General features: G+C 34.2%; 1 protein-coding gene across 1 annotated transcript in view; it reads left to right on the forward strand.

Annotated features, from left to right (window-relative positions):
• The window catches only part of ZCWPW2 (zinc finger, CW type with PWWP domain 2), a 108,801-nt gene that overhangs the window by 69,145 nt on the left and 26,465 nt on the right, over positions 1 to 13,191 (forward strand). The window contains exon 4 of the mRNA XM_011961525.1: positions 7,807 to 7,853. Coding sequence (XP_011816915.1) covers positions 7,807 to 7,853 — 47 coding nt within the window. The remainder of the gene's footprint in view (positions 1 to 7,806; positions 7,854 to 13,191) is intronic.

Here is a 13,191-nt window from a genome sequence, read left to right on the forward strand (position 1 = left end):
CCTTCCTTCCTTCCTTCCTTCCTTCCTTCCTTCCTTCCTTCCTTCCTTCCTTCCTTCCTCTCTTTAGTGATCAATTTTACTGATCTTTCAAAGAATTAGCTTATGGTTGTATTGATTTTTCTCTATCTACTGTCTTCAATTTCATTGATTTCTGCTCTTTTATTTTTTTTTCTTCTGCTTACTTTGGATTTAGCCTGCTCTTTTTCTTCTAATTTCCAAAGTAGAAGCTTAGATTATTGATTTTAGAGCTTTTTTCTTTTCTAATAGATGAATTCAATGCTATAAATTTTCCTCTGAACATTGCTTTTGCTGCATCCCGTGATTGATAAGTTGTACTTTCATTTTCATTTAGTTCAAAATATTTTAAAATTTTTCTTGAGTTTTTTTTTTTTCTTTGATCTGTGTGTTACTTAGAAGTGTGTTCCTTAATCTCCAAGTATTTTGAATTTCCACCTATCTCTCTGTTACCAGTTTCTGGCTTAATTCCATTTTGGTCTGCAAGGAGACATTGTATTATATCTATTCTTTTAAATGTGTTAAGGTATTTTTTATTGCCCAGAATGTGGTCTGTTTTTCTGAATGTTTCATGTGGGCTCAAGAAGGATGTGTATTCTGCTGTTGTTGGATGAAGTAGATTACAGATGTCAAATATATCCAGTTGATTGATGGTGCTTTTGAGTTCAACCGTGTCTTTACTGATTTTCTTTTTGCTGGATTTGTTCATTTCTGACAGAGGGCTGTTGAAGCCTCTAGCTATAATAGTAGATTTATTTATTTCTCTCTACAGTTCCATCAGTTTTTGCCTCTCATATTTTGATGCTCTGTTGTTAGGTGCATGTACATTAAAGGTTGCAAGTCTTCTTGGAGTATTGACCTCTTTATTATTTTGTATGACCCTCTTTATTCTTGATAACTTTCCTTGCTCTGAAGTCTGCTATGTTTCAAATTAATATAACCCCTCCTACTTCCTTTTCATTAGGGTTAGCATGATATACTTTTCTTTTAATTCATCCCTCTAGGCCATTAATATTTAAAATGATTATTTTTAATATCACGGATTAATAGTTGTCATATTTATTATTATTTTCTATTTATTGCCCTTTTTCTTTGTTACTGTTTTTGCCTTTTAGTCTTTTTCTGTCTTTGTGATTTTGAGATTTTATATAATTACATTTTCTTCCCTGTTGACATATCAATTATCAATTATACTTTTTTAAAACTATTTTTAGTGGTGCCCTTTTTCTTTGTTACTGTTTTTGTCTTTCACTCTTTTCCTGTCTTTGTGATTTTGAGATTTTAAATAATTCCATTTTCTTCCCTCTTAGCATACCAATTATCAGTTATACTTTTTCAAAACTTTTTTTAGTGGTTGCCCTAGAGTTTGCAATATACATTTACAGCTAATTCAAATCTCACTTACAAATAATTATCCTGTTTCATGGGTAGTACAAATATCTTATGACAGACTATGCCTAATTCTTCCTTCTCATCCCTGCTATCATTGATATCATTCATTTTACTTATATATAAGCATATATGCATGCACACAAAAAGATGTATGCATAAACATAAGTAATTAAGTATATCATGATTATTTTAAACAAACTGTTATCTGTTAGATCAATTAAGAATAAGAAAAGTAAAGTTTTTACTTTACCTTTACTTAGTCAGTTTTCAATGCTCTTCTTGTCTTTGTGCAGATCAGACTTTCTAACCTATATTATTTTTCTTCTCTCGGAAGAACTTCTTTTAGTATTCCTTGCAAGGCAGTTCTATTGGCAACAAATGCCTCCTTTTTTTTTTTTTTTTTTTGCCTGAGAAAGTCTTTATTTCTCCTTTACTTTTGAAAAATAATTTCACAGGCCATGCATTGTCGCTCAGGCCTGTAATCCCAGCACTTTAGGAGGCTGAGGCAGGAGGATCACTTGAGCTCAGAGTTTGAGACCAGCCTGGGCAACATGGTGAGATTCCATCTCTATAAAAAATTCAAAAATTAACCAGGTATTCATCTGTAGTCCCACCTATGCAGGAGACTGAAGTGGGAGTATAGCTTGAGCCCAGGAGGTTGAGGCTACAGTGAGCCATGATTGTGCCACTGCACTCTGACCTGAGTACGGAGCAGGATCCTATCTCAAAAGAAAAAAAAAAAAAAAACGAAGTAGGAAATATGTTATCTAAATGAAAAAAAAAAGAAAGAAAAGTAATTTCAGAGTGTAGAATTCTAGGTGGGTGGGCTATTTTGTCAACACTTTATTTTGCTCAACTATTTTATCGATTGCGTGGTTTTTGGGGAAAAGTTTGATGTAATTCTTATATTTACTCTTCTATTGGTAAAGTGGATTTTTTCTCTGACTTTTTTCAAGATTTTATTTTTAATCTTTTATTTTCTGCAGTTTGAATATGACATGTAGATTTTTGGCATTTATATTACTTGGTATTTCCTGAGCTTCTGGGTCTATGGTTTGGCATCTGATATTAATTTGGGGGAAATTATCAGTTATTATTGTGTCAATTTTTTTTTGTTCCTGTATCTCTTTTCATTCTAGTATGTCTATTACATGTATGTCATACTTTTCTAGTTGTCACACAGTTCTTGGATATACTGTTTTATTATTTTTTTCAGCATTTTCTCTTTTTCTGTTTTTTTAGTTTTGGTGGTTTTTATTGATATACCTGAAGCGCAAAGATTGTTTCCTTAGCTATGTCGAGTCTCCTGATGAGCGTATCAAACACATTCTTCATTTCTGTTTCAGTACTTTTGCTCTCAAGTATTTCTTATGAATCTTTCTTAGAATTTTCATTTCTTTACTTACATTACTCATCTGTTCTTGCGTGTTATCTACTTTTAACACTACAGCTTTTAGCACATTAATCATAGTTGTTTTAAATTCATGAGCTGATAATCCCATCATCCCTGTCATATCTTGATCTGGTCCTGCTGCTTGCTCTTTCTCTTCAAATTTTCTTTTTTGTCTTTTAGTATGCCTTATAAATTTTTATTAGAAGGTGGGCATGATGTTCCGGGTAAAATAACTGCAATCATGATAGTTTAGCAGTACGTGATAAGACATGAAGGGGAGGGAAAACATTCTGTGTTCCTATCATAAAGTCTCAGTCCTAGGCTGTAAACTTCATAAGGGCTTTCCTCCAACTTCCTTTTTTTTTCTTCACCTACATACATGGTAAAGGATGGCTAGAAGGGGCTGGAGTTGGGTATTTTGCTTCCCCCAGGTCAGGCTGGCATTAGGCTTTGAAAATCCCTCAATAGGTTAGGCTCTGGTAAAATAGTTTTCTCCTCAGGGCAGGCCTTGCTAAGAAGTACAGAATGGTCTGATTTTTTCAAAATGATTACTTTTCTCCTCCCCTTGATGGAACCAGGAGATATTTCCCTAATCTTCTCTGTGAGAACCTGGTAGAGCTCCTTGGGGTAAAACTCAACAAAAGTGTGCCCCTCCCACCATGACTAGGTCCTCCTGGAGTTTTTGTCTCAGGCTTGTTCCCACAGAGTTTCTAGAAGTTTGTCAATTGAAGTTCATGTTTTCCTACCCCTATACTAGTTTCCACCCTGCTCAGGTGGGTTGTGATTCTCTGTATTTACCTGTCTTTTTCTTCAAATCTGGGGATATCAGTTTCCCCAGTGACCTTACTTCTTCAAAGGATCTGAAAAGAGTTGTTCATTTTTCATTTTGCTCACCTTTGTACATGTTATTGGACTCTAGTGGCAACCTTCTAAGCTCCTTACATTCCAGACCAGAAACTGAATGTCCTCTACATTTTTACGAAAATGCTCACAGCTATCACAGCTAAACAAACAAAAACTGACAACTTTTTCAGAGTCCATGAATACACAAGGTTTAAAAAAATTATTTAAAGAAGAGAAATCATTGAATTATGTTAATATTTGTATTTCTCTCTAATATGATTGTAAGTAAAAAATCAATAACATCTGTTCTGGGTCATGAGTCATAACCACCTCTACTCATTTAGAACATTTTCATTTATTACCAGCAGCTCCTCTTTTGCACTTTAAAAATATGACTTGGATATAGCTCAAAGGAGGAGTGAAGGCCCTTTTCATTATCCACATCTACATTTCCTGTTAACTGCTTTTCACTCTTTATGGTGAGAGTCCCTCCATGCAGAGATTTCTGAAGGAAGGAAATTAAATCTTTCTCACAAGAGAAAATTTCGCTTTTAGAAGGCTGTTAATTTTTGCTGAAGTTGAACATAGACCTACTGTTATTATTAATAAAGAAATTACTACTGATCATAATGTTTCAAGTATTACATAAGAATTTTCCTTAGGCATTTGAAAATCAATGTGGTTTTTGATACTCTCCAAGATACTCTACTTTTATTGGAAGATGGTTTTTATAACTTTTGAACATAAAAAGCTCCTTGAACAAGAGTTCACATATTTCTGTTCCCAATTCATTGCCATGTTAGCAAATTTATGTAAGAATGAGGTATATTTTGACAGGAAACATAGCAAACATCCATTTTGGTTAACTCTCTCTGCCCATCCAGATACATAGACTCCAATTTTAGTTTTTGAGTTTCTTTTTGTTCAATTTTAAATATTTTTAATGATTGATATTTCATCATGACTTCTATCCTTATTAGAGATTTTCAAAAGAACAGAGAGTAAATTTACTTTTTTTTAAGATACAACAAAACTTATTGCATCTTGTTATTACTGTAAGGTTCTACTGGGCCCTTTACACATCATTAATCCCAAAATATACTATGAGATTTTTGTGATCTTATTTTTTCCTATTTCTTGAAACATGTTGCTATTTTATTATTACTCATCAATTATTTCCAACTATGTTAAAAAGAGAAAAATAATTATTTAGATGGAAGAATGGTAGAGTCACCTAAAAAGATGATACAGTAGTGAAATATATAATCACTGAAGTGTTTTTCCTAGTATTCCAAAGATCAAGATCTCTCTCTGTCTTTCTTTCTCTCTTTCACACACACACACACACACACACACACACACCCCATGTCTATTAGCTAAAATGGAAGTGAATATTTGTTGATTATCTGTTATCTTCAGACATTGTTTTAGGAGTTTTAATTAAGTAGCTTATTCTATTTAAATCTCACAATATACTAGTGAGGTAATCATTTTTACTCCTGGACCTAATTAAACTAAAGAGCTTTTTACAACAAAGGAAACTATCAACAGAGTAAATAGACAGTCCACAGAATGGGAGAAAATATTTGCAAACTCTGCATCTGAAAAACGTCTGATGTCCAGCATTGATAATAAGCAAAAAATAACCCCATTAAAAAGTGGGCAAAGGACATGAACAAACACTTTTCAAAAGAAGACATATATGTGGCTAATGAGCATATGAAAAAATGCTCAACATCACTGGCCCTTAGAGAAATGCAAATCAAAACCATAATGAGATATTATCGCACACCAGTCAGAATGGTTATTAATACAAAGTCAAAAGATAACAAATACTGGCGAGGTTGCAGAGCAAAGGGAATGCTATATACTACTTGTGGTAATGTAATTTAGTTCAGTGACTGTGCAAAGCAGTTTGACAATTTTTCAAAGAACTTAAAACTGAACCATCATTTGACCCGGGAATCCCATTTTTGCGATATATGCCCGTAGAAATATAAATCATTCTACCATGAAGATATATGCACACATATGTTCATTGCAGCACTATTTTCAATAGCAAAGACATGGAATTAACTTAGATGCCCATTAACTGTAGACTGGATAAAGAAAATATGGTACATATTCACTATGGAATACTATGCAGTCATGTAAAAGAACAAGATAATGTCCTTTCAGCAACATGGTTGGGACTGGAGGCCATTATCCTAAGCAAGATAATGTAGGAACAGACAATCAAGCACTGCATGTTGTCACTTATAAGTGAGAACTAAACATTGAGTACACGTGATCACAAAAAAGGAAACAATAGACACTGGGGCCTACTTGAGAGTGGAAGGTGGAAAGAGGGTGAGGATTGAAAAACTACCTATTGGGTACTATGCTTACTACCTGGGTGATAAAATAATATGTACACCAAACCCCACAACACACAATGTATCTGTATAGCAAACAAGTGCATGTACCCTTGAAACTAAAAGTTTAAGAAAAATAATTATTACCCCTGGTTTATAAATAAAGAGAGTCTAAGAGCATGTGCATTGTTTTATATCTTCCACTGTCTGTATAGTAGCTGATACCAAGTAAATGATCAATATATTTTAATTAATACATTACAGTAATTTTTTTCAGGTAAAATGTATATTTCAGATTCATAGGAGATTTTGGATGAAATACATATACATTTTTAATTATAAGTAATATTGAACACTTACTGCATATAAAATGTGGTCCCTGCTTTTGAGGAATATTCTAGTCACAGAATACTTAGACATGTTCGTAACTAAGCATAATACAAAGAAGAAAGTTTCATGGCTTAATATGACTATGATTTTACAAAAGAGGTGGAGTTTTATCCTAATCAGAGGAATATCTGTAGTGGCACATAACCTTATACATTCATCAATGGAGAGAAAGGGTGTTCCAGAAAGAGGGATCATCTCAAGTATACAGCTGGATATAGGAAAGAGGATAGTTTACATGTGACCAGCCAGTTGTAGGAATGAATATAGTAACCTGTTCCTCTGAGTTTCTATATTTTATGACAACAGTCGTAACCAATAGGTACATATACACACATACACGCTTTAGCATGTCTCAAAATAATATCCTGGGATAGCTTTTTATGAACTATTTGGTTACTAATTATTCTGTTTTTAGGAGTGGCATAATGAGGAAATGTACTAAATTTAGGAGTGGTATAATGAGAAAATGTACTAGTAGTTTCCATTCTTGCTGAGTCTTTCTCTGAGGCACTGTTGGTAGCTCAGTGGTCCCAAATGGAGATGACAGACATTCTGGAAAAATTAGAGGTTTGTGATCAGATGGTTCTGGCCAAGCTGCATGACCTCAGGCAGGATACATTATTTACCTCAGCTGTGAAGTGAGGAGAGACTGCGTACTTTACAAGGTTATAGTGAGAATTAAATAAGATATCTATATAAAGTCCTTGTCCCATGTCCAGCATATAATAGATAGATAATGAAAATGGAGGCAGAGCCGGGCGCGGTGGCTCAAGCCTGTAATCCCAGCACTTTGGGAGGCTGAGACGGGCGGATCACGAGGTCAGGAGATCGAGACCATCCTGGCTAACACGGTGAAACCCCGTCACTACTAAAAATACAAAAAACTAGCTGGGCGAGGTGACGGGCGCCTGTAGTCCCAGCTACTCGGGAGGCTGAGGCAGGAGAATGGCGTAAACCCGGGAGGCGGAGCTTGCAGTGAGCTGAGATCTGGCCCCACTGCACTCCAGCCCGGGCGACAGAGCAAGACTCCGTCTCAAAAAAAGAAAGAAAAAAAAAAAAAGAAAATGGAGGCAGTTGGGATTCAATTCTACATCCTATATGCTCCAGAGCACACAAGCTCCCCAGAACTAGAAATCAGACATACTAGACACCAACTTGAGGACATCCAACTAACCAACTTTAAGAGAGGAGATTTGCCAAATAAGTATAAAAATGTGCATATTATTACTTTTGGATTGCATTGCTCTACTAAACAATGGGAAGCTCAGTGTATTAGCATATTAATTAAAGGGACAACTGGAACAAAATAATGTTATAGTAGTAATGAGAAAGTAGAAAATTCTCATTGTGTAACTCAGTATTTATTTGAACAGGAACATAGGCACCTTTTTGAAGCAGCCATGTTTCAATGTCTTACAGATAAATCCAAAACACATGACAAAGTTGCTGCACTGGCCAAGAAATGGGTAAGATTGTGTTTTATTATATAAAATATACAAACTTCAAATTTCATTTAACACTATTCTTTAAAGAAAATTAAATTATTTAAAAACAATGACATACAATCCACTTTTCTTCTAAATGTTACTTCAGTATGTTTCCTTTCTTAGGTTAATATGAGGAAATTAATATTTATGGTTTACTTATATTAATGTTATAGGACTATCAGAAATTAGAACAATAGAGAACTGTAAGTAAACAAGTAAATGAGTGCTTTTACTTAAATTATATTTCATATACATACTCATATACTAAAATAGTTTTATATACTATATTACTGTAATGTGTGTACACAGTCTCATAGAAAATTTAAGTAGAATTTACTGCTCAACATGGCATCTACCTTAAACTTAAGTAGAGAACAGTATCAGCCATCTTAATGAATTTTCTAAACCTGGAATGTTTTAAATGAAAATTGTCAGCAGCATTTTTAAAGAATTATTAAAATGTAATACATTATTCTGAATATTGTATTCAGAGAGTTGTTTAACTCTACTTATTGTCAAAAACTTGGTTGAGATAGGATGAACCTTGACATTCTCCTCAAGAGATGATGTTCTTACCACTAAATAAAGAGAAAGAGTTGGTGCCTAAAACAAATACCTGTGGACATATACTAGTGCCACAATAAAAAGGAATTATGATAGAACGAAAAGCCTATGGTGAGATTTCCCATGTTGAGTGGTGAAGCAGAGCAGACCCAGGGAAGGTCAAGTGTAACCTCGAGGAACAGAAAAGGATGTTGGGCATGTATCTATAGATGATTAGGCAAAGGATGGGCATCGTGTTTGTATTCTGAATATATACATTTTATGAGTCCTTCTAAAATCAGGTGTTGTTTTATCTTTTTGCTTTTTGGCTTATAAAAGGAATCTTGGCTGTTCACTGGCTGAATATTGTTCAGCTCCTTTGCAGAGAGGAATTCAGTATCATAGAAAACAAGGTTGCCCTTTGTAAAAGAAAGGATATAGGTCTTGTGTGTTCATCTGGAGATTTAGACAGGAATATGTGAAGTAGTGCAGTATTGTTAATGTGGATAGGTTTATTTTAATCTTTGCTAAATGATATTTAGAATCAAAGACTATAAAGATGATAACTAATGTTTCTATATATTGCTTTATTTGTACCAGTTTTTCTTAACAAAGGCAGTACTGTTCTCGGGTCAGTGCCATGGGCCAAGTCTTTCTTATTGTAAACAGTGCATAAATAAACATACATGTGCATGTGTCTTCATAGTAGAATTATATATAATCCTTTGGGTATATATCCAGTAATGGGATTGCTGGGTCAAATGGTATTTCTGGGTCTAATTCCTTGAAGATTCCCCTCACTGTCTTCCACAATGGTTGAACTAATTTATACTCCCACCAACAGTGTAAAAGTGTAAACAGTGTAAAAGTGTCCACCTCTTCTCCAGCATCTGTTGTTTCCTGACTTTTTAATGATCGCCATTCTAACTGGCATGAGATGATATCTCATTGTGATTTTGATTTGCATTTCTCTAATGACCAGTGATGATGAGCTTTTTTTCATATGTTTGTTGGCCGCATAAATGTCTTCTTTTGAGAAGTGTCTGTTCATATCCTTCACCCAACTTTTTTGATGTGGATGGTTGTTTTTTTCTTGTAAATTTGTTTAAGTTCCTTGTAGATTCTGGATATTAGCCCTTTGTCAGATGGATGGATTGCAAGAAATTTCTCCAGTTCTGTAGGTTGCCTGTTAACTCTGATGATCGTTTCTGTTGCTGTTCAGAAGCTGTTTAGTTTAATTAGATCCCATTTGTCAACTCTGACTTTTGTTGCCATTGCTTTTGGTGTTTTAGTCATGAAGTCTTTGCCCATGCCTATTTCCTAAATGGTATTTGCCTAGGTTTTCTTCTGAAAATTGCCTAATTATACCCTTACCTATTTTTTCTTGGGCTTATATTTTTTCTGATTGATTTGTAGGCATGGACACTCTTATTAGTTATTAATAATTTGTCAATATGTTACAAACATTTTCTGATTTTCCTTTTAAATGTTTTGTAGTTCCTTTTCTGTATTTATATAGTAAAATTGTCTCTTTTGGGGCATTCAGTGTTTTTTTTTTTTTGACATACTTTAAAAGACTGCTTGTTTATTAATATAAAGTATGTTTCACAATTCACTTAACCTTTCTTCTATTTTTGTTGGTAAAACTGATGAAAAGCTTCATCAGTATAGCTTTCTCTCCTACCCTATTTGTTGAATTGTTTTTTTAAGGACACTTCCCAGTAGAAGGATTATGTTGAAGTGTTCTCATCATCAGTGCTTGCAAATGCCATAATTGTCATTGACAAGTATTAGTATAATAAAGATGTTGTTGCCAGTTTACATCATAACTTGTTGTTGTTGCTATAACATGAGGTAAAAAAAATCTATGTACCAATTTAGGGAAAAATTTCATATTTATAATATTAAATGCATCCATGTAGAAACATAGTATGATTCTCTATTCATTTTTTCATTTTTTCAATAAAGAATTTTACATATTTCTAATTAACTCTATCCCAGATATTATTACTAACTGGAAAAGGATCTACTTGTTAATTTTTTGCTTACATACAGAAATTATGTGTATCTTTTTCCCTAAAACTTATTAATACCAATAACTTAACTTACTATTTGAACAACAAAATTAAGGACCACTTTCTTGATTTATACATTTCAGTATGAGGAATTTCAGCTATTATGTTTTCTGATAAAAAGTATTTCTCTCCAAAGTTGTTACAAAAAATTTCCGTAACAAGCAGAAAATTTTCATTAGCCCAATTAACAGGATAAGTTGCTTACATTTTATGACTAGATGTCTGGATATTTGTGTTAATTGCTAAGCTTCCTATTAATATGGAATTCATGTACTGCAACTCACTTAATTTATTTAGCTTTATATGCATCCTTCCCAGAAGATAAATATATTATAGCAGATCCCTACTGCTGGGTTCTAGCCCTAGGCAGAGAAAAATCTCAGAAAAGAATAGCAAGGAGCAGAACCCCTTGGGAAGAGTCACAGTCAGGTTTCAAAATTCATTTAATTTCCTTTTATATTCTACTTTGTGGGCATTATTCACCTTTCCATAGGCCAGTGTCCCCCCAACTTGAATCATTCAGGTATTCCATCACCATTTTGCCATTTTCAGTACTATTAATATAGTTTTGTTTTGTTTTGTTTAGTTTTTAGAGAAGAAATTTTCAACAAATTGAGTTTAAAGATCGAATTGGCTTTTATTAGCGATTCATGAATCTGGCAGCATCTTATCTATGAAATAGAAGGGTGCTCTACTGGGATTAGCAGAATGATCAGCTTTTGTAAGGCAGCTCCAGTAGGAAGAAGGAAACAGCATTCTGCAAAAAAACTAGATTGGTTAGCATCAGGTTACTTCAAGTTACTCTCCTTGTGTGGCTTAAAGCAGAAGATACTTTCTTATTATGCCAGCTCAGATTGACTGGGACCCTTATTATTGGTTGCTGTGAAATCTTCTGGTTTTTGGAAAACTAGCTCATGTCTCAGTTCAGTTTGATTACATGACACCTAGTGTGAGTGACTCCATTCTAGTTTGGTCTGGATTATTGCGGTCTAGTGCAGGGGCACAGTCCACAATGACTGCCTCTTATACATTTTATTTAGCCAACTTGACTCACCTTTTTCATAATTTAAATTTTTATTGAAGTAAAATTTAAACACAGTGAAATGCAAAGATCTTAAGTGTACAATTTGATGAATTTTTCTTAAATATATATACTCATAAAACTACCATCCCTAATCAAAATAAAGAATTTTCCCTACCCAGAAAGTTTCCTAATGTAAATATTTATCCATTTTCTCCATTTATTACTTTAAATCATCAGTGTAAATCTTAACATACAAAGTTCATTTTTCTTTTTTTGAGCCAAGGCTGTTGCCCAGGCTGGCATACACTGGCGTGAACACAGATGGATTACTGACGCCTTGACCTCCTAGGCTTAAGTGATCCTTCTGCCTCAGCCTCCCAAGTACCTGGGACCGTAAGTGTGCACCACCTTGTCTGGCTAATTTTTGTATTTTTTTTGTAGAGACAAGGTACTCCTGGGCTCAAATAATCCTCCCACCTTGGCCTCCTGTAGTGCTGGGATTACAGGCATGAGCCACCCACACCCCACCAGAAAGTTGTTTTCATACTAATTTCATTTGCCCTATGCTCAAAATCTGTAGAGGGAAACTGCCTCCTTATAAGGCAGTATTAAAAGGCCCTTCCAGAGGGTGATTTTAACAAGATACTCTTTAGTAACTTCATAACTAACCCTGCTTGATTAAATTGCAAGATTTACTTCTTTTATCTTGAATTAAAGTCTATAGGAGTTCTATAGGATAACAATTAGTAGTAAAATATTACAATTAGAGAAAATAGATAAATCTGTTATTCCAAATCCTTTTACACACCATTTATGAAGGCAAGCAAAGATCCCTTGCTTCAGAATACCAATTTTCTGGTGCAGATTATTGTATTTGCTCCTTAAACAAAGAAGAAAAAGTCTTCGTTGAGACTTATATATTTCCTTAACCCTTTTTTGTATTTGATTTTCGCTTGATGGATCTGACTTCAGCCAAACTGCCTACTTGTGGTTTTCACAAAATGGCCAATGGGAGTGGGAGGAGCTGAGGAGTACAGGGTAAATGCGTGTCAAGGATGAGTATAGCAGAGTTGAAAACTCCTTTGTTTTTCTCCCCTGGAGAGAAAACAATAGTATGCTATAGTGTGAAGACCGCACTATTTCCCAAGTTCACAGGGCATGTAGTATAAGAAATGTTGGCTAGCAACTAGCTATAAGGGGAAGTTTTTCCATCCACAGGGCTGCTGGCCTGCTTATTGTTGCTAGGGTTGCAGTTGAGTTGTAAGGGGCTGTTCTAAGAAAGTAGAAGTGGAGAGAGGTATAGTGATGCCTTCCTAAACCAGTGTTTTTTTTCCCAGGGCAGTGAGTGGTTTGTCTGAGAAAATTCAGAGTTTAATTATGTAAATCTGGTTTTTGGTAAATAAACATTGAGGTTTATCTATCAGTGATTTTCTCTAGTCATTTAAAACTTCTTTTCATCCTTGTTACTAAAAAGGAAACACAAAAGTATCCTTTTTGAATGTCACTGTTTATAATGACTAGTTTTGTATTAATTTTTCTCTATACATAATGTCCATTTAAAAAGTCAGTTTAGATTATTTTACTTGGAATTTGAATTTGATGATACTTAAAATCTGGTGCTGCAGATTCTAAAAATTTGAAACTTTTCAACCATAACTCTCCCTATTTTCTATTC

The sequence above is a fragment of the Colobus angolensis genome, unplaced genomic scaffold (genome assembly GCF_000951035.1).
Source record: "Colobus angolensis palliatus isolate OR3802 unplaced genomic scaffold, Cang.pa_1.0 Scaffold56, whole genome shotgun sequence".
Taxonomy (NCBI): domain Eukaryota; kingdom Metazoa; phylum Chordata; class Mammalia; order Primates; family Cercopithecidae; genus Colobus; species Colobus angolensis.